This window comes from Acomys minous (assembly GCF_964271855.1).
Source record: "Acomys minous genome assembly, contig: scaffold_43, whole genome shotgun sequence".
NCBI classification, from domain to species: Eukaryota; Metazoa; Chordata; class Mammalia; order Rodentia; family Muridae; genus Acomys; species Acomys minous.
The window spans coordinates 699618-722150 of NW_028182166.1; the positions used below are offsets into that span (position 1 = coordinate 699618).

The following is a 22533-nucleotide window of genomic DNA, read 5'->3' on the forward strand; positions in this document are numbered from 1 at the left end:
TAAGGAAATGGGAACACACTGAGGAGACACTTGTGGGAGCTACTGTGACTAAAACTGAGCTTCCCTACGCAGAGGGAAGCAAGAGAAATACTGATTTCATCAAGCCCAGTTACATACTCAGAATCTGTACTACTGCGCAAATAGGCATGTCTCTTTAGGCAAAAAACTCATTTCTGACAAAGTTGCCCAAATGCATCTCAGAAGTGTGCCACTTGTTCCCTGAGTTTGAAAACGTCGAGAAACGGTCGTTTCTGCTAGCGCTGTGCTACTACACATGTATTTGCTGAACGGTGAAAGCGCACCGTAATGCACTTTTCTCCCAGCAAATACACTGTTTCTAAGGAAATGGGAACACACTGAGGAGACACTTGTGGGAGCTACTGTGACTAAAACTGAGCTTCCCTACGCACAGGGAAGCAAGAGAAATGCTGATTTCATCAAGCCCAGTTACATACTCAGAATCTGTACTACTGCGCAAATAGGCATGTCTCTGTAGGCAAAAAACTCATTTCTGACAAAGTTGCCCAAATGCATCCCAGAAGTGTGCAACTTGTTCCCTGAGTTAGAAAACGTCGAGAAACGTTCCTTTCTGCTAACGCTGTGCTTCTACACATGTATTTGCTGAACGGTGAAAGCGCACAGTAATGCACTTTTCTCCCAGCAAATACACTGTTTCTAAGGAAATGGGAACACACTGAGGAGACACTTGTGGGAGCTACTGTGACTAAAACTGAGCTTCCCTACGCACAGGGAAGCAAGAGAAATGCTGATTTCATCAAGCCCAGTTACATACTCAGAATCTGTACTACTGCGCAAATAGGCATGTCTCTGTAGGCAAAAAACTCATTTCTGACAAAGTTGCCCAAATGCATCCCAGAAGTGTGCAACTTGTTCCCTGAGTTAGAAAACGTCGAGAAACGTTCGTTTCTGCTAACGCTGTGCTTCTACACATGTATTTGCTGAACGGTGAAAGCGCAGAGTAATGCACTTTTCTCCCAGCAAATACACTGTTTCTAAGGAAATGGGAACACACTGAGGAGACACTTGTGGGAGCTACTGTGACTAAAACTGAGCTTCCCTACGCACAGGGAAGCAAGAGAAATGCTGATTTCATCAAGCCCAGTTACATACTCAGAATCTGTACTACTGCGCAAATAGGCATGTCTCTTTAGGCAAAAAACTCATTTCTGACAAAGTTGCCCAAATGCATCTCAGAAGTGTGCCACTTGTTCCCTGAGTTTGAAAACGTCGAGAAACGGTCGTTTCTGCTAGCGCTGTGCTTCTACACATGTATTTGCTGAACGGTGAAAGCGCACAGTAATGCACTTTTCTCCCAGCAAATACACTGTTTCTAAGGAAATGGGAACACACTGAGGAGACACTTGTGGGAGCTACTGTGACTAAAACTGAGCTTCCCTACGCACAGGGAAGCAAGAGAAATGCTGATTTCATCAAGCCCAGTTACATACTCAGAATCTGTACTACTGCGCAAATAGGCACGTCTCTGTAGGCAAAAAACTCATTTCTGACAAAGTTGCCCAAATGCATCTCAGAAGTGTGCCACTTGTTCCCTGAGATAGAAAACATCGAGAAACGGTCGTTTCTGCTAGCGCTGTGCTTCTACACATGTATTTGCTGAACGGTGAAAGCGCACAGTAATGCACTTTTCTCCCAGCAAATACACTGTTTCTAAGGAAATGGGAACACACTGAGGAGACACTTGTGGGAGCTACTGTGACTAAAACTGAGCTTCCCTACGCACAGGGAAGCAAGAGAAATGCTGATTTCATCAAGCCCAGTTACATACTCAGAATCTGTACTACTGCGCAAATAGGCATGTCTCTTTAGGCAAAAAACTCATTTCTGACAAAGTTGCCCAAATGCATCCCAGAAGTGTGCAACTTGTTCCCTGAGTTAGAAAACGTCGAGAAACGTTCCTTTCTGCTAACGCTGTGCTTCTACACATGTATTTGCTGAACGGTGAAAGCGCACAGTAATGCACTTTTCTCCCAGCAAATACACTGTTTCTAAGGAAATGGGAACACACTGAGGAGACACTTGTGGGAGCTACTGTGACTAAAACTGAGCTTCCCTACGCACAGGGAAGCAAGAGAAATGCTGATTTCATCAAGCCCAGTTACATACTCAGAATCTGTACTACTGCGCAAATAGGCATGTCTCTGTAGGCAAAAAACTCATTTCTGACAATGTTGCCCAAATGCATCTCAGAAGTGTGCAACTTGTTCCCTGAGATAGAAAACATCGAGAAACGGTCGTTTCTGCTAGCGCTGTGCTTCTACACATGTATTTGCTGAACGGTGAAAGCGCACAGTAATGCACTTTTCTCCCAGCAAATACACTGTTTCTAAGGAAATGGGAACACACTGAGGAGACACTTGTGGGAGCTACTGTGACTAAAACTGAGCTTCCCTACGCAGAGGGAAGCAAGAGAAATACTGATTTCATCAAGCCCAGTTACATACTCAGAATCTGTACTACTGCGCAAATAGGCATGTCTCTTTAGGCAAAAAACTCATTTCTGACAAAGTTGCCCAAATGCATCTCAGAAGTGTGCCACTTGTTCCCTGAGTTTGAAAACGTCGAGAAACGGTCGTTTCTGCTAGCGCTGTGCTACTACACATGTATTTGCTGAACGGTGAAAGCGCACCGTAATGCACTTTTCTCCCAGCAAATACACTGTTTCTAAGGAAATGGGAACACACTGAGGAGACACTTGTGGGAGCTACTGTGACTAAAACTGAGCTTCCCTACGCACAGGGAAGCAAGAGAAATGCTGATTTCATCAAGCCCAGTTACATACTCAGAATCTGTACTACTGCGCAAATAGGCATGTCTCTGTAGGCAAAAAACTCATTTCTGACAAAGTTGCCCAAATGCATCCCAGAAGTGTGCAACTTGTTCCCTGAGTTAGAAAACGTCGAGAAACGTTCCTTTCTGCTAACGCTGTGCTTCTACACATGTATTTGCTGAACGGTGAAAGCGCACAGTAATGCACTTTTCTCCCAGCAAATACACTGTTTCTAAGGAAATGGGAACACACTGAGGAGACACTTGTGGGAGCTACTGTGACTAAAACTGAGCTTCCCTACGCACAGGGAAGCAAGAGAAATGCTGATTTCATCAAGCCCAGTTACATACTCAGAATCTGTACTACTGCGCAAATAGGCATGTCTCTGTAGGCAAAAAACTCATTTCTGACAAAGTTGCCCAAATGCATCCCAGAAGTGTGCAACTTGTTCCCTGAGTTAGAAAACGTCGAGAAACGTTCGTTTCTGCTAACGCTGTGCTTCTACACATGTATTTGCTGAACGGTGAAAGCGCAGAGTAATGCACTTTTCTCCCAGCAAATACACTGTTTCTAAGGAAATGGGAACACACTGAGGAGACACTTGTGGGAGCTACTGTGACTAAAACTGAGCTTCCCTACGCACAGGGAAGCAAGAGAAATGCTGATTTCATCAAGCCCAGTTACATACTCAGAATCTGTACTACTGCGCAAATAGGCATGTCTCTTTAGGCAAAAAACTCATTTCTGACAAAGTTGCCCAAATGCATCTCAGAAGTGTGCCACTTGTTCCCTGAGTTTGAAAACGTCGAGAAACGGTCGTTTCTGCTAGCGCTGTGCTTCTACACATGTATTTGCTGAACGGTGAAAGCGCACAGTAATGTACTTTTCTCCCACAAATACACTGTTTCTAAGGAAATGGGAACACACTGAGGAGACACTTGTGGGAGCTCTTGTGACTAAAACTGAGCTTCCCTACGCACAGGGAAGCCAGAGAAATGCTGATTTCATCAAGCCCAGTTACATACTCAGAATCTGTACTACTGCGCAAATAGGCAAAACTAGTGCGTTCTAAAGCACGTCTCTTTAGGCACAAAACTCATTTCTGACAAAGTTGCCCAAATGCATCTCAGAAGTGTGCAACTTGTTCCCTGAGTTAGAAAACGTTGAGAAACGGTCGTTTCTGCTAGCGCTGTGCTTCTACACATGTATTTGCTGAACGGTGAAAGCGCACAGTATTGCACTTTTCTCCCAGCAAATACACTGTTTCTAAGGAAATGGGAACACACTGAGGAGACACTTGTGGGAGCTACTGTGACTAAAACTGAGCTTCCCTACGCAGAGGGAAGCAAGAGAAATACTGATTTCATCAAGCCCAGTTACATACTCAGAATCTGTACTACTGCGCAAATAGGCATGTCTCTTTAGGCAAAAAACTCATTTCTGACAAAGTTGCCCAAATGCATCTCAGAAGTGTGCCACTTGTTCCCTGAGTTTGAAAACGTCGAGAAACCTTCCTTTCTGCTAGCGCTGTGCTTCTACACATGTATTTGCTGAACGGTGAAAGCGCACAGTAACGCACTTTTCTCCCAGCAAATACACTGTTTCTAAGGAAATGGGAACACACTGAGGAGACACTTGTGGGAGCTACTGTGACTAAAACTGAGCTTCCCTACGCACAGGGAAGCAAGAGAAATGCTGATTTCATCAAGCCCAGTTACATACTCAGAATCTGTACTACTGCGCAAATAGGCATGTCTCTGTAGGCAAAAAACTCATTTCTGACAAAGTTGCCCAAATGCATCCCAGAAGTGTGCAACTTGTTCCCTGAGTTAGAAAACGTCGAGAAACGATCCTTTCTGCTAACGCTGTGCTTCTACACATGTATTTGCTGAACGGTGAAAGCGCACAGTAATGCACTTTTCTCCCAGCAAATACACTGTTTCTAAGGAAATGGGAACACACTGAGGAGACACTTGTGGGAGCTACTGTGACTAAAACTGAGCTTCCCTACGCACAGGGAAGCAAGAGAAATGCTGATTTCATCAAGCCCAGTTACATACTCAGAATCTGTACTACTGCGCAAATAGTCATGTCTCTGTAGGCAAAAAACTCATTTCTGACAAAGTTGCCCAAATGCATCCCAGAAGTGTGCAACTTGTTCCCTGAGTTAGAAAACGTCGAGAAACGTTCGTTTCTGCTAACGCTGTACTTCTACACATGTATTTGCTGAACGGTGAAAGCGCACAGTAATGCACTTTTCTCCCAGCAAATACACTGTTTCTAAGGAAATGGGAACACACTGAGGAGACACTTGTGGGAGCTACTGTGACTAAAACTGAGCTTCCCTACGCACAGGGAAGCAAGAGAAATGCTGATTTCATCAAGCCCAGTTACATACTCAGAATCTGTACTACTGCGCAAATAGGCATGTCTCTTTAGGCAAAAAACTCATTTCTGACAAAGTTGCCCAAATGCATCCCAGGAGTGTGCAACTTGTTCCCTGAGTTAGAAAACGTCGAGAAACGTTCGTTTCTGCTAACGCTGTGCTTCTACACATGTATTTGCTGAACGGTGAAAGCGCACAGTAATGCACTTTTCTCCCAGCAAATACACTGTTTCTAAGGAAATGGGAACACACTGAGGAGACACTTGTGGGAGCTACTGTGACTAAAACTGAGCTTCCCTACGCACAGGGAAGCAAGAGAAATGCTGATTTCATCAAGCCCAGTTACATACTCAGAATCTGTACTACTGCGCAAATAGGCATGTCTCTTTAGGCAAAAAACTCATTTCTGACAAAGTTGCCCAAATGCATCTCAGAAGTGTGCCACTTGTTCCCTGAGTTAGAAAACGTCGAGAAACGGTCGTTTCTGCTAGCGCTGTGCTTCTACACATGTATTTGCTGAACGGTGAAAGCGCACAGTAATGCACTTTTCTCCCAGCAAATACACTGTTTCTAAGGAAATGGGAACACACTGAGGAGACACTTGTGGGAGCTACTGTGACTAAAACTGAGCTTCCCTACGCACAGGGAAGCAAGAGAAATGCTGATTTCATCAAGCCCAGTTACATACTCAGAATCTGTACTACTGCGCAAATAGGCATGTCTCTTTAGGCAAAAAACTCATTTCTGACAAAGTTGCCCAAATGCATCTCAGAAGTGTGCCACTTGTTCCCTGAGTTTGAAAACGTCGAGAAACGTTCCTTTCTGCTAGCGCTGTGCTTCTACACATGTATTTGCTGAACGGTGAAAGCGCACAGTAACGCACTTTTCTCCCAGCAAATACACTGTTTCTAAGGAAATGGGAACACACTGAGGAGACACTTGTGGGAGCTACTGTGACTAAAACTGAGCTTCCCTACGCACAGGGAAGCAAGAGAAATGCTGATTTCATCAAGCCCAGTTACATACTCAGAATCTGTACTACTGCGCAAATAGGCACGTCTCTGTAGGCAAAAAACTCATTTCTGACAAAGTTGCCCAAATGCATCTCAGAAGTGTGCAACTTGTTCCCTGAGATAGAAAACATCGAGAAACGGTCGTTTCTGCTAGCGCTGTGCTTCTACACATGTATTTGCTGAACGGTGAAAGCGCACAGTAATGCACTTTTCTCCCAGCAAATACACTGTTTCTAAGGAAATGGGAACACACTGAGGAGACACTTGTGGGAGCTACTGTGACTAAAACTGAGCTTCCCTACGCACAGGGAAGCAAGAGAAATGCTGATTTCATCAAGCCCAGTTACATACTCAGAATCTGTACTACTGCGCAAATAGGCATGTCTCTTTAGGCAAAAAACTCATTTCTGACAAAGTTGCCCAAATGCATCTCAGAAGTGTGCCACTTGTTCCCTGAGTTTGAAAACGTCGAGAAACGGTCGTTTCTGCTAGCGCTGTGCTACTACACATGTATTTGCTGAACGGTGAAAGCGCACAGTAACGCACTTTTCTCCCAGCAAATACACTGTTTCTAAGGAAATGGGAACACACTGAGGAGACACTTGTGGGAGCTACTGTGACTAAAACTGAGCTTCCCTACGCACAGGGAAGCAAGAGAAATGCTGATTTCATCAAGCCCAGTTACATACTCAGAATCTGTACTACTGCGCAAATAGGCATGTCTCTGTAGGCAAAAAACTCATTTCTGACAAAGTTGCCCAAATGCATCCCAGAAGTGTGCAACTTGTTCCCTGAGTTAGAAAACGTCGAGAAACGATCCTTTCTGCTAACGCTGTGCTTCTACACATGTATTTGCTGAACGGTGAAAGCGCACAGTAATGCACTTTTCTCCCAGCAAATACACTGTTTCTAAGGAAATGGGAACACACTGAGGAGACACTTGTGGGAGCTACTGTGACTAAAACTGAGCTTCCCTACGCACAGGGAAGCAAGAGAAATGCTGATTTCATCAAGCCCAGTTACATACTCAGAATCTGTACTACTGCGCAAATAGTCATGTCTCTGTAGGCAAAAAACTCATTTCTGACAAAGTTGCCCAAATGCATCCCAGAAGTGTGCAACTTGTTCCCTGAGTTAGAAAACGTCGAGAAACGTTCGTTTCTGCTAACGCTGTACTTCTACACATGTATTTGCTGAACGGTGAAAGCGCACAGTAATGCACTTTTCTCCCAGCAAATACACTGTTTCTAAGGAAATGGGAACACACTGAGGAGACACTTGTGGGAGCTACTGTGACTAAAACTGAGCTTCCCTACGCACAGGGAAGCAAGAGAAATGCTGATTTCATCAAGCCCAGTTACATACTCAGAATCTGTACTACTGCGCAAATAGGCATGTCTCTTTAGGCAAAAAACTCATTTCTGACAAAGTTGCCCAAATGCATCCCAGGAGTGTGCAACTTGTTCCCTGAGTTAGAAAACGTCGAGAAACGTTCGTTTCTGCTAACGCTGTGCTTCTACACATGTATTTGCTGAACGGTGAAAGCGCACAGTAATGCACTTTTCTCCCAGCAAATACACTGTTTCTAAGGAAATGGGAACACACTGAGGAGACACTTGTGGGAGCTACTGTGACTAAAACTGAGCTTCCCTACGCACAGGGAAGCAAGAGAAATGCTGATTTCATCAAGCCCAGTTACATACTCAGAATCTGTACTACTGCGCAAATAGGCATGTCTCTTTAGGCAAAAAACTCATTTCTGACAAAGTTGCCCAAATGCATCTCAGAAGTGTGCCACTTGTTCCCTGAGTTAGAAAACGTCGAGAAACGGTCGTTTCTGCTAGCGCTGTGCTTCTACACATGTATTTGCTGAACGGTGAAAGCGCACAGTAATGCACTTTTCTCCCAGCAAATACACTGTTTCTAAGGAAATGGGAACACACTGAGGAGACACTTGTGGGAGCTACTGTGACTAAAACTGAGCTTCCCTACGCACAGGGAAGCAAGAGAAATGCTGATTTCATCAAGCCCAGTTACATACTCAGAATCTGTACTACTGCGCAAATAGGCATGTCTCTTTAGGCAAAAAACTCATTTCTGACAAAGTTGCCCAAATGCATCTCAGAAGTGTGCCACTTGTTCCCTGAGTTTGAAAACGTCGAGAAACGTTCCTTTCTGCTAGCGCTGTGCTTCTACACATGTATTTGCTGAACGGTGAAAGCGCACAGTAACGCACTTTTCTCCCAGCAAATACACTGTTTCTAAGGAAATGGGAACACACTGAGGAGACACTTGTGGGAGCTACTGTGACTAAAACTGAGCTTCCCTACGCACAGGGAAGCAAGAGAAATGCTGATTTCATCAAGCCCAGTTACATACTCAGAATCTGTACTACTGCGCAAATAGGCACGTCTCTGTAGGCAAAAAACTCATTTCTGACAAAGTTGCCCAAATGCATCTCAGAAGTGTGCAACTTGTTCCCTGAGATAGAAAACATCGAGAAACGGTCGTTTCTGCTAGCGCTGTGCTTCTACACATGTATTTGCTGAACGGTGAAAGCGCACAGTAATGCACTTTTCTCCCAGCAAATACACTGTTTCTAAGGAAATGGGAACACACTGAGGAGACACTTGTGGGAGCTACTGTGACTAAAACTGAGCTTCCCTACGCACAGGGAAGCAAGAGAAATGCTGATTTCATCAAGCCCAGTTACATACTCAGAATCTGTACTACTGCGCAAATAGGCATGTCTCTTTAGGCAAAAAACTCATTTCTGACAAAGTTGCCCAAATGCATCTCAGAAGTGTGCCACTTGTTCCCTGAGTTTGAAAACGTCGAGAAACGGTCGTTTCTGCTAGCGCTGTGCTACTACACATGTATTTGCTGAACGGTGAAAGCGCACAGTAACGCACTTTTCTCCCAGCAAATACACTGTTTCTAAGGAAATGGGAACACACTGAGGAGACACTTGTGGGAGCTACTGTGACTAAAACTGAGCTTCCCTACGCACAGGGAAGCAAGAGAAATGCTGATTTCATCAAGCCCAGTTACATACTCAGAATCTGTACTACTGCGCAAATAGGCATGTCTCTTTAGGCAAAAAACTCATTTCTGACAAAGTTGCCCAAATGCATCCCAGAAGTGTGCAACTTGTTCCCTGAGTTAGAAAACGTCGAGAAACGTTCCTTTCTGCTAGCGCTGTGCTTCTACACATGTATTTGCTGAACGGTGAAAGCGCACAGTAATGCACTTTTCTCCCAGCAAATACACTGTTTCTAAGGAAATGGGAACACACTGAGGAGACACTTGTGGGAGCTACTGTGACTAAAACTGAGCTTCCCTACGCACAGGGAAGCAAGAGAAATGCTGATTTCATCAAGCCCAGTTACATACTCAGAATCTGTACTGCTGCGCAAATAGGCAAAACTAGTGCGTTCTAAAGCACGTCTCTCTAGGCAAAAATCTCATTTCTGACATAGTTGCCCATATGCATCTCAGAAGTGTCTTTAGGCTAAAAACTCATTTCTGACAACGTTGCCCAAATGCATCTCAGAAGTGTGCAACTTGTTCCCAGAGTTAGAAAATGTCGAGAAACGGTCGTGTCTGCTAGCGCTGTGCTTCTACACATGTATTTGCTGAACGATGAATGCGCACAGTAATGTACTTTTCTCCCAGCAAATACACTGTTTCTAAAGAAATGGGAACACACTGAGGAGACACTTGTGGGAGCTACTGTGACTAAAACTGAGCTTCCCTACGCACAGGGAAGCAAGAGAAATGCTGATTTCATCAAGCCCAGTTACATACTCAGAATCTGTACTCCTGCGCAAATAGGCAAAACTAGTGCGTTCTAAAGCACGTCTCTTTAGGCAAAAAACTCATTTCTGACAAAGTTGCCCAAATGCATCTCAGAAGTGTGCAACTTGGTCCCTGGGTTAGAAAACGTCGAGAAACGGTCGTTTCTGCTAGCGCTGTGCTTCTACACATGTATTTGCTGAACGGTGAAAGCGCACAGTAATGCACTTTTCTCCCAGCAAATACACTGTTTCTAAGGAAATGGGAATACACTGAGGAGACACTTGTGGGAGCTACTGTGACTAAAACTGAGCTTCCCTTCGCACAGGGAAGCAAGAGAAATGCTCATTTCATCAAGCCCAGTTACATACTCAGAATCTGTACTACTGTGCAAATAGGCAAAACTAGTGCGTTCTAAAGCACGTCTCTTTAGGCAAAAAACTCATTTCTCACAAAGTTGCCCAAATGCATCTCAGAAGTGTGCAACTTGTTCCCTGAGTTAGAAAACGTCGAGAAACAGTCATTTCTGCTAGCGCTGTGCTTCTACACATGTCTTTGCTGAACGGTGAAACCTCATAGTAAACCTAACCCTAACCATAATCCTTACCGTAACCCTAACACAAAACACTAACCCCTATCCCTAACCCTAACCCTATCCCTAACCGTAACCCTAACCCAAAACCCTAAACCCGAACACTATCCCTCAATCCTAAACCCTAACCATAACCCTAACCCAACCTTAACCCTAACCCTTACACCTAACCCTAACCCTAACCCATGCCCTAACCCCAACCTCAACCGTAGCCCTAACCCTAACCCTAACTCTAACCCTAACTATAACACTAACCGTAATTCTAATCCTAACACTAACCCTAACCCCAACCCTGACCCTGACCCTAACCCTAACCCTAACCCTAACCATAGCCCTAACCCTAATCCTACCCCTAATCTTAACCCTATCTCTAACCCTAATCCTAGCCCTAACCATAAACCTAACCCTAACCCTAATAATAACACTAACTCTAACTCTAACCCTAACCCTTACTTTAACCCCAACACTAACACTAACACTAACCCTAACCCTGAGTCCTAAACATACCACTAATCCTAACCTTACCCTTAGCCTAAAACCTTACCCTTACCCTAACCCTAAACATAACCCTAACCCTTACCCTAACCTAACACTAACACTAAAAGTAATCGAAAGACTAACACTAACCCTGAGTTCTAAACCTAACACTAACCCTAACCCTAACCCTAACAGTAACCCTTATCCTAACCCTAACCCTGAGTCCTAACCCTGAGTCCTAACCGTAACCCTAACACTAACACTAAACCAAACCTCAACCCTAACCCTTACACTAACCCTAACTCCAACCCTAACCCCAACCTCAACCCCAACCGTAGCCCTAACCCTAACCCTAACCCTAACTCTAACCCTAACTATAACACTAACCATAATTCTAATCCTAACACTAACCCTAACCCCAAACCTGACCCTGACCCTAACACTAACCCTAACCCTAACCCTAACCATGGCTGTAACCCTAATCCTAACCCTAACCATAAACCTAACCATAACACTAACACTAACTCTAACCCTTACCCTAACCCTAACCCTTACCCTAACCCTAACACTAACACTAACCCTAACCCTGAGTCCTAAACATACCCCTAATCCTAACCTTACCCTTAGACTAAAACCTAACTCTTACCCTAACCCTAAACATAACCCTAACCCTTACCCTAACCTAACCCTAACACTAAAAGTAATCGAAAGACTAACACTAACCCTGAGTTCTAACCCTAACCCTAACCCTAACAGTAACCCTTATCCTAACCCTAACCCTGAGTCCTAACCCTAACCCTAACACTAACACTAAACCAAACCTCAACCATAACCCTTACACTAACCCTAACCCCAACCCTAACCCTAACCCTAACCCTAACAGTAACCCTAAGCCTAACCCTAACCCTAAACATAAGCCTAAGCCTAACCCTAACCCTTACCCTAACCATAACACTAACCCTAACCTTAACCCTTACCCTAACCATAACACTAACCCTAACCCTAACCCTAATCCTAACCGTAAACCTAATCCTTACCATAACCCTAACACTAACCCCAACCCTAACCCTAACCCTAAACATAAGGCTAACAATAACCCTAACACTAACACTAAACCTAACCCTACCCCTAACCCTAACCCTTACCCTAAACCTAACCCTGACACTTACACAAACCCTAACCCTAACACTAACCCTAATCCTAAACCTAACCATGAACAAAACCATAACCCTAACCCTAACCCTAAGAGTAACCATAAGCCTAACCCTAATTCTAAGTCCTAAACCTAACCCTTACCCTAACCCTAACCCTAACCCTAACACAAACACTAATCATGACCCAAACCCTCAGTCCTAACCCTAACCCTAATCCTAACCCTTACCCTAAGCCTAACCCTAACAATAACCCTCACCAATATTCTAACCATAACCATAACCCTAACCTTAACCCTAACCCTAACACTAACCCTAACCCCAAACCCAACCCTAACTCTAACCCTAACCCCAACAGTAACCCTAAGCCTAACCCTAAACCTGAGTCCTAAACCTAACCCTAAACATAACCCAAACCCTAACCCTAACCCAAAACCTATCCCTAGCCCTAACCCTAACACTAAACCTAAACCTGACCATAACCCTGAATCCCAACCTTTGCCCTAATCCTAACACTAACCCTAACCCTAACCCTAACGCTAAACCCTAACCCCTAACCCTAACTCTAACCCTATCCCTAACCCTAACCCTAACCCTAAACCCTAAACCCGAACACTATCCGTAAATCCTAAACCCTAACCAAAACCCTAACCCAACCTTAACCCTAACCCTTACACCTAACCCTAACCCTAACCCGTTCCCTAACCCCAACCTCAACCCCAACCATAGCCCTAACCCTAACCCTAACTCTAACCCTAACTATAACACTAACCATAATTCTAATCCTAACACTAACCTTAACCCCAACCCTGACCCTGACCCTAACCTTAACCCTAACCCTAACCATAGCCCTAACCCTAATCCTAACCCTAACCATAAACCTAACCCTAACCCTAACCCTAACACTAATAATAACTCTCACCCTTACCCTAACCCTTACCCTAACTCTAACACTAACACTAACACTAACCCTGAGTCCTATACATACCCCTAATCCTAACCTTACCCTTAGCCTAAAACCTAAACCTTACCCTAACCCTAAACATAACCCTAACCCTTACCCTAACCTAACACTAACACTAAAAGTAATCGAAAGACTAACACTAACCCTGAGTTCTAACCCTAACACTAACCCTAAACCTAACCCTAACAGTAACCCTTATCCTAACCCTAACCCTGAGTCCTAACCCCGAGTCCTAACCCTAACCCTAACACTGTCACTAAACCAAACCTCAACCCTAACCCTTACACTAACCCTAACCGCAACCCTAACCCTAACCCTAACCCTAACCGTAACCCTAAGCCTAACCCTAACCCTAACCCTAAGCCTAACCCTAACCCTAACCGTTACTCTAACCAAAACACTAACCCTAACCCTAACCCTTACCCTAACCATAACACTAACCCTAACCCTACCCCTATTCCTAACCGTAAACCTAATCCTTACCCTAACCCTAACACTAACCCCAACCCTAACCGTAACCCTAAACATAAGGCTAACAATAACCCTAACACTAACACTAACCCTAACCCTTACCCTAACCCTAAACCTAACCCTAACCCTAACACTAACACTAACCCTAAGAATAACCTTAAGCCTTAGCCTAAACCTAACCCTATCCCTAACCCTAACCCTTACCCTAAACCTAACCCTGACCCTTATACAAACCCTAACACTAACACTAACCCTAATCCTAAACCTAACCATAAACAAAACCATAACCCTAACCCTAACCCTAAGAGTAACCCTAAGCCTAACCCTAATTCTGAGTCCTAACCCTAACCCTTACCCTAACCCTAACCCTAACACTAACACTAACCATGACCCAAACCCTCAGTCCTAACCCTAACCCTAATCCTAACCCTTACCCTAAGCCTAACCCTAACAATAACCCTCACCAATATTCTAACCATAACTCTAACCCTAACCTTAACCCTAACCCTAACCCTAACCCCTAACCCAACCCTAACTCTAACCCTAACCCCAACAGTAACCCTAACCCTAACCCTAAACCTGAGTCCTAAACCTAATCCTAACCATAACCCAAACCCTAACCCTAACCCTAACCCAAAACCTATCCTTAGCACTATCCCTAACACTAAACCTAAACTTGACCATAACCCTGAATCCCAACCTTTGCCCTAACCCTAACGCTAAACCCTAACCCCTAACCCTACCTCTAAGCCTATCCCTAACCCTAACCCTAACCCTAAACCCTAACCCGAACATTATCATTAAATCCTAAACCCTAACTATAACCCTATCCCAACCTTAACCCTAACCCTTACACCTAACCCTAACCCGTTCCCTAACCCCAATCTCAACCCCAACCGTAGCCCTAACCCTAACCCTAACTCTAACCCTAACTATAACACTAACCATAATTCTAATCCTAACACTAACCCAAACCCCAACCCTGACCCTCACCCTAACCCTAACCCTAACCCTAACCATAGCCCTAACCCTAATCCTAACCCTAACCATAAACCTAACCCTAACCCTAACACTAACCCTAACTCTAACCCTAACCCTAACCCTAACCCTTACCCTAACCCTAACACTAACACTAACCCTGAGTCCTAAACATATCCCTAATCCTAACCTTACCCTTAGCCTAAAACCTAACCCTTACCCTAACCCTAAACATAACCCTAACCCTTACCCTAACCTAACACTAACACTAAAAGTAATCGAAAGACTAACACTAACCCTGAGTTCTAACCCTAACACTAACCCTAACCCTAACCCTAACAGTAACCCTTATCATAACCCTAACCCTGAGTCCTAACCCCGAGTCCTAACCCTAACCCTAACACTAACACTAAACCAATCCTCAACCCTAACCCTTACACTAACCCTAACCCCAACCCTAACCCTAACCCTAACCCTAACCCTAACAGTAACCCTAAGCCTAACCCTAACCCTAAACCTAAGCCTAAGCCTAACCCTAACCCTTACCCTAACCATAACACTAACCCTAACCCTAACCATAACCATAACACTAACCCTAACCCTACCCCTAATCCTAACCGTAAACCTAATCCTTACCCTAACCCTAACACTAACCCCAACCCTAACCCTAACCCTAAACATAAGGCTAACAATAACCCTAACACTAACACTAACCCTAACCCTTACCCTAACCCTAAACCTAACCCTAACCCTAACACTAACCCTAACCCTAAGAATGACCTTAAGCCTCAGCCTAAACCTAACCCTACCCCTAACCCTAACCCTTACCCTAAACCTAACCCTGACCCTTACACAAACCCTAACCCTAACACTAACCCTAATCCTAAACCTAACCATAAACAAAACCATAACCCTAACCCTAACCCTAAGAGTAACCCTAAGCCTAACCCTAATTCTGAGTCCTAACCCTAACCCTTACCCTAACCCTAACCCTAACACTAACCATGATCCAAACCCTCAGTCCTAACCCTAACCCTAATCCTAACCCTTACCCTAAGCCTAACCCTAACAATAAACCTCACCAATATTCTAACCATAACCCTAACCCTAACCTTAACCCTAACCCTAACTCTAACCCTAACCCCAACGGTAACCCTAAGCCTAACCCTAAACCTGAGTCCTAAACCTAACCCTAACCATAACCCAAACCCTAACCCTAACCCTAACCCAAAACCCATCCCTAGCCCTGACCCTAACCCTAACAGTAACCCTAAGCCTAACCCTAACCCTGAATCCCAACCTTTGCCCTAATCCTAACCCTAACCCTAACCCTCAACCTAACCCTAACCCTAACCCTAACGCTAAACCCTAACTCTAACCCTATCCCTAACCCTAACCCTAACCCTAAACCCGAACACTATCCCTAAATCCTAAACCATAACCATAACCCTAACCCAACCTTAACCCTAACCCTTACACCTAACCCTAACCCGTTCCCTAACCCCAACCTCAACCCCAACCGTAGCCCTAACCCTAACCCTAACTCTAACCCTAACTATAACACTAACCATAATTCTAATCCTAACACTAACCCAAACCCCAACCCTGACCCTCACCCTAACCCTAACCCTAACCATAGCCCTAACCCTAATCCTAACCCTAACAATAAACCTAACCCTAACACTAACACTAACTCTAACCCTAACCCTTACCCTAACCCTAACACTAACACTAACCCTAACCCTGAGTCCTAAACATACCACTAATCCTAACCTTACCCTTAGCCTAAAACCTAACCCTTACCCTAACCCTAAACATAACCCTAACCCTTACCCTAACCTAACACTAACACTAAAAGTAATCGAAAGACTAACACTAACCCTGAGTTCTAAACCTAACACTAACCCTAACCCTAACCCTAACAGTAACCCTTATCCTAACCCTAACCCTGAGTCCTAACCCTGAGTCCTAACCGTAACCCTAACACTAACACTAAACCAAACCTCAACCCTAACCCTTACACTAACCCTAACCCCAACCCTAACCCTAACTCTAACCCTAACAGTAACCCTAAGCCTAACCCTAGCCCTAAACCTAAGCCTAAGCCTAACCCTTACCCTAACCATAACACTAACTTTAACCCTAACCCTTACCCTAACCATAACACTAACCCTAACCCTACCCCTAATCCTAACCGTAAACCTAATCCTTACCCTAACCCTAACACTAACCCCAACCCTAACCCTAAACCTAAACATAAGGCTAACAATAACCCTAACCCTAACACTAACCCTAACCCTTACCCTAAACCTAACCCTAACCCTAACACTAACCCTAAGAATAACCTTAAGCCTTAGCCTAAACCTAACCCTACCCCTAACCCTAACCCTTACCCTAAACCTAACCCTGACCCTTACACAAACCCTAACCCTAACACTAACCCTAATCCTAAACCTAACCATAATCAAAACCCTAACCCTAACCCTAACCCTAAGAGTAACCCTATGCCTAACCCTAATTCTGAATCCTAACCCTAACGCTTACCCTAACCCTAACCCTAACACTAACCATGACCCAAACCCTCAGTCCTAACCCTAACCTTAATCCTAACCCTTACCCTAAGCCTAACCCTAACAATAACCCTCACCAATATTCTAACCATAACCCTAACCCTAACCTTAACTGTAACCCTAACACTAACCCTAACCCCAAACCCAACCCTAACTCTAACCCTAACCCCAACAGTAACCCTAAGCCTAACCCTAAACCTGAGTCCTAACCCTAACCCTAACCATAACCCAAACCCTAACCCAAAACCTATCCCTAGCCCTAACCCTAACACTAAACCTAAACCTGACCATAACCCTGAATCCCAACCGTTGCCCTAATCCTAACACTAACCCTAACCCTAACCCTAACGCTAAACCCTAACCCCTAACCCTAACTCTAACCCTATCCCTAACCCTAAACCCTAAACCCGAACATTATCCCTAAATCCTAAACCCTAACCATAACCCTATCCCAACCAGTGGAATCGCTCCGAAGAACTGAGTCTAAAAAGGTCTACTTCTCCTGTTCACATTAACCTCTTTTCTCTCCTATCTAGAGTAGGTAGGTTGGAAGGGAGGTAAAGCATTAAAGAACCCCAAATAAAGTAGGTTTGAAAAAGTTCAAAGCCTACATGCTCTGGCAAGGAATAACATCCAAAGGCCTTCCAGGTCTGGGTGATCTGGCTGGAATGATACACTTTTAATCCCTCTGACTGGAATACAGACATGCCCTTGGTACACACCTTTCATCTCAACAACACCATCTAATTGAAGGGCAAACAAAGTGACAAATCAGAGAAAATACTTGACAGAATGAGTCAGAGATAGGATATGCCCAACTCTCACAGGAACAGACAAAAAATAGAGGCTACTTAAGAGCAGTGCAGAAAGAGTAGAGAGAAGGAGAGGGAAGCTCAGTGAGCTCAGTTCAATTGAGTTCAGGCAACGCAGTGGAGTTCAGCTGAGTTCATTTTGGTGCAGTTCAGCTAAGTGCAGTTTAATTCAGTTGAGTTCGTGTGGCTCCAATTCACTTCATTGCAGTCAGTGCAATCTGTTAAGGTAGTCTTTTACTCTCCTGAAGAAACTGATGTCTCCAAAGCTTATTGCCTCTGTCTGCTAATGTAGGCCTAGTGTTTGAAGCTTCTAGCCTCTGTACAATTTTATCTACATCTAGAATGTTTTCAGCCTCTGAGATTTACCGTTGAACAAACTCACCCACTATTGGTCTTTCTGAACTCTTGCTGGCAGGTTCAACTCAGCTGTTGTTGCTCAACTTTCTCTCCAAGATGACTTATTCAGCCTGGCTTCTCACTCAGCCTCTGACTGAATTGCTCTGCTTGGCCTCAAGCTAACTCTAGCAATCTGTCCTAATGTTCTGGCTCCTCCTCATTCTCTGGCTCATTCTGTCTTCACCTGTGTCTAGCTTGTTCTATCTTCAAGCCCTGTCTGTAAATCTCTCCTAGTAAAACAATTTCTGAATTCCACAAACTGAACTGCCACGAACTCAACTCCACTGCCTCTCAACTCATAACTCAACTGAATTGACTAGAACTCAGAGATCTACATATGTAGCTTTGGCTCTCCTGGACTCACTCTGTGGTCCAGGCTGGCATCAAAATCACGGAAATCCAACTGCCTCTGCCTCCTAAAGTGTTAGGTTCACAGGCATGTCTGCCACCATGCCCAGCTGCTGCCCTGAGTTCTTAGGTTTCAGAATTCTATCACTGGTTTACACCTTCAGATTATGGGTCTTACTTATCTTGTGAACCACATCCAATAAATCTTTTCCTACTGTTTTTGTTTTGCTGGAAAAGTATTGGTAATAACTGTTTTTTAATAAAAATAGATAGCATATCAGCACATTTTAGAAACTGATTCTACTGCTTTCTTTATGGAATTATTTAAAATCTGAATTAATTTATCTAAAGGCTAATTCTAAAATTGATTTCATTCTTGAATGTGTTTTCTTTATTTTTAATGTTTGAGCTTTAACTTTTTATATATTTACAAAGTTGTTCATCCTGCTAATTTATGCTGTATGTACAGCTGTATTAGTTACTTTTCTCATAGCTGTGATAAAATACTTGAAAGAAGTAATTGGATTTTCTTAAAAAATTGGTTTCAGAGGGTTTAGTGCAACATGACTGGGGAAGGTGCTGAGGCAGAGGTGGGTATAGGGCAACTGGTCACATTGCACTGGCAGTGAGGGAGCAGAGAGCCCAGGTGGTGTGAAACATGTAAGTCCTGATCCTAAGGCTCTGTTTCATCCAGCTAGGGACCATGTCCAACCAAATATTAGAACTTCTCTAAAGAGCACTACCAGCTGAGGAATAATTAATATACGAACCTGTGAGGGACTTTTCTCACATATTCCTTTTTCCCTTTCTCCTTCCTCTACTCTTCTGCCTTTGTATGCTCGGTTTTCATAATATAAATTCTAAGAACTAATGTAATCCAAATCCTCTAGCACTTCATTCCTACTAAAAAAAATTTTTTTTCATCAAAGTCAGTGACTAACACAGGGACCGACTTACAAGTGTATTGTTTTCATAAACGTGTCGTAATAAAGTATGAAGGATGCTACAAACATTTTATACTAAGGATTTCGGTCTACAGATAATCAGGAAACAGTAAAAAACATAACCAAGAAGATATTATAATTAACTTCCTTTTTTTAAATTTCAGAAGAAGCAATTCTCTTTTTATTCTTTCACATTTTAAAAAGTATGATGAACTTGGATCAGTGTGTGCGTGCGTGCGTGCGTGCGTCCATGTGTGTGTGTGTGTGTGTGTGTGTGTGTGTGTGTGTGTGTGTGTAAAATGCACTGAGTTTCACTGCCGCTGCTTACATAAGCATAACAACCTGCCACTTAAGAAAATGACACATACAACACTGGAGCAACCATTAACTGTTCATTGTTCTCCCATCCATAATGGCATAGTAATTAACCTATTTATAGGATTCTAAATAAGTATTTACACAAAGGGTGTCCGAGCTCAGCAATCTAGCCCTCTATTTTAAAGCACGATTTCCACCTATCAGTGTAACATCTCGGTGTACAAGTGAGTTCACTGGACTTAGTAGCAAGTTTAAAACATGAGACAAAACTCAAGCTTACAGTGCATGTTGGACCCTACCTCACCTACAGCATTAAGTTCACCCGACAATGCCGTATGTACATTCTGAGGAGAGTCCCATGGCACACTCGCACCGTCACAGGAAGAAGCCCACGCCTAGACCCACGCTCTTCAGAGCTCTGAGGGAGAAAAGGCTCCGTGGGAACTCGAATGCGCCTGCGCCTGCGTCGCGCCCTGCGCCTGCGTCGCGCCCTGCGCCTGCGTCGCGCCCTGCGCCTGCGTCGCGCCCTGCGCCTGCGTCGCGCCCTGCGCCTGCGTCGCGCCCTGCGCCTGCGTCGCGCCCTGCGCCTGCGTCGCGTCCTGCGCATGCTCAGCGGCTAAGACCTCCGGACTACCGGGACCCTGAAGGGTACCAGCCCGCCCCGCCCCGCCCCGCCCCGCCCCGCCCCGCCCCGCCCCGCCCCGCCCCGCCCCGCCCCGCCCCGCCCGGCGTTGTCTACCGCCCAGGTCTTCCTTGCTTTCTTTTCCGGGCAGGCGGGCCTTGGCTCCGGGGTTTGTATGTCTCCGGGCGCGCTCATCGCGGGGTCCACGCCACGCTCCATGGCGAGTGCTGCGGAGCGCAGGAGCTGGGCCGCCCTCTGGCTCTGCGCAGTGGGTGAGGAGCGCGCGGGGCGGTGGGGAACGGTGGGAGGTTGGGCCGGGTCGGGGTCGCGCCGCGGGGTGCTTAGAGTATTCATCCGACCTCCTCCGTGGGTCAGGCTTCCTCAGCGGGACTCTGCGCTCGCAGACGCCCCGAGAGTACGGCTACCTTCTCTGCCACCAGGAAGTTTCCGTGACTCCATTGGTAGACGGACAAGGAATGTCGAGCCCCAATTAGCCGTAGGTTACAGGGTCTTGTTACAGTAAAAGGCTTTCCTTGCCCAAGCTAAAGAAGAGGATGATGCCTAAGGGCAGATCCTAGTCAGATATCCAGAACTGTGGTATAAAGAGAAACCATGCGTCTTTTAAGCTCTCAGCCCTCTGCTGTCACGGATATTTGGGTTCTCTGTGGTTCACCCCTTGATTCAGCCACCTACTTAAAACCCTCAGTGAGCCAGTGTTAGAGGTATGAGTCTTTTTCCTACCTATTTTGGTGAATTGTATTTGGACTTTATATCGAAGGGATAAATGCTACTAGAGAAAGGGGAAATTATTTTAATGTCTAGGGCAGAAAAATAGCGAAAAGGAAAAATAAAACGAGAGTGGAAATATGTAGAACAAACAACTATTATTATATGTACTTTCATAGTGCTTGTCCCTTGCAATATGATTGCATGCAGAGTAAATTTTTACTGATTGGATGAACTAATTATGCTTTTGTGTCACTTAAATCTTGTAATGGATCATTGGTGAGGTTTGGTTTTTTTTTTTTTTGATAGATAGTAAAAAAAAAATTCAAACATTGAATAGGCAATTTAGACTAAAGGTAAAAACAAAGTAATGAATCATTTATCTTCTACATTTTGTCCTTTCCAGTTATTTTACTTGACCTGGCTGTCTGTAAAGGATTTGTAGAAGATCTAAATGAATCGTGAGTATACATATATGTGTAAAATACTGTTAAATACTGTTTAACTTTGCCTAACTCAGATGCCTTCTAAATATCCACACATGAATCTAATCTTTTAATAATAGGTGCTGTGGTGACTGATATTAACATTGTCAGTTTTGTTTCAGGAGTTGTATAGAGTGCCTGCCATTTACATGCAAAATGGAAGAGTGCTGCAGAGAGTTCTGCTAATAGTTATAAGGTGAAAACCCAACAAAAGTCTCCTTATTGTTTTTTTTTTTTTTTTTTTTTTTTGGTTTAATCATACAAAGTTAGCGCTGGAATTCGGTGCTTAATCTATAGTATAACAGGTTTATTCGTGAGATCTTGCTCACAATAGGTGGGAAAACTAGCTTCATTGCAAAATTCAAGGTCAGTATTTCTGCCTTCACGGCAACTGACAACAATCTCTTCCTTGGCAGGCCACATGGGTGCCTCTCCCATACCAGATTTGGTGTGCAATCAGTCTCTGGAGGGACTTGTAGCCAAGGACTCAAGCTTCCCATGCCAACCAGGCTCAGAAGTATACCAGCATTCCTAGCCTACTTGTTGGTACATTTTTTTTTTTGGCATTTTTTTCATATACTTTGCTACTAAAATGTTCTTTTTGAAGTCTTTAACTTAGTTACTTTTCTACTTATAGAGAGGCAGAAATCTTTTCTTCTGTGTTCTTCATCAGTGA

At 44.3% G+C, this 22533-nt stretch overlaps 1 protein-coding gene across 1 annotated transcript in view; it reads left to right on the plus strand.

Moving 5' to 3' along the window:
- Positions 1-20754: 20754 nt before the first annotated feature.
- Positions 20755-22533, plus strand: part of LOC311591772 (protein disulfide-isomerase TMX3-like) — a 33779-nt gene continuing 32000 nt past the window's right edge. Inside the window, exons 1-2 of the mRNA XM_084803409.1 lie at positions 20755-20918; positions 21779-21833. Of these exons, the coding sequence (XP_084659535.1) occupies positions 20822-20918; positions 21779-21833 (152 nt within the window). The 5' untranslated portion in view covers positions 20755-20821. The remainder of the gene's footprint in view (positions 20919-21778; positions 21834-22533) is intronic.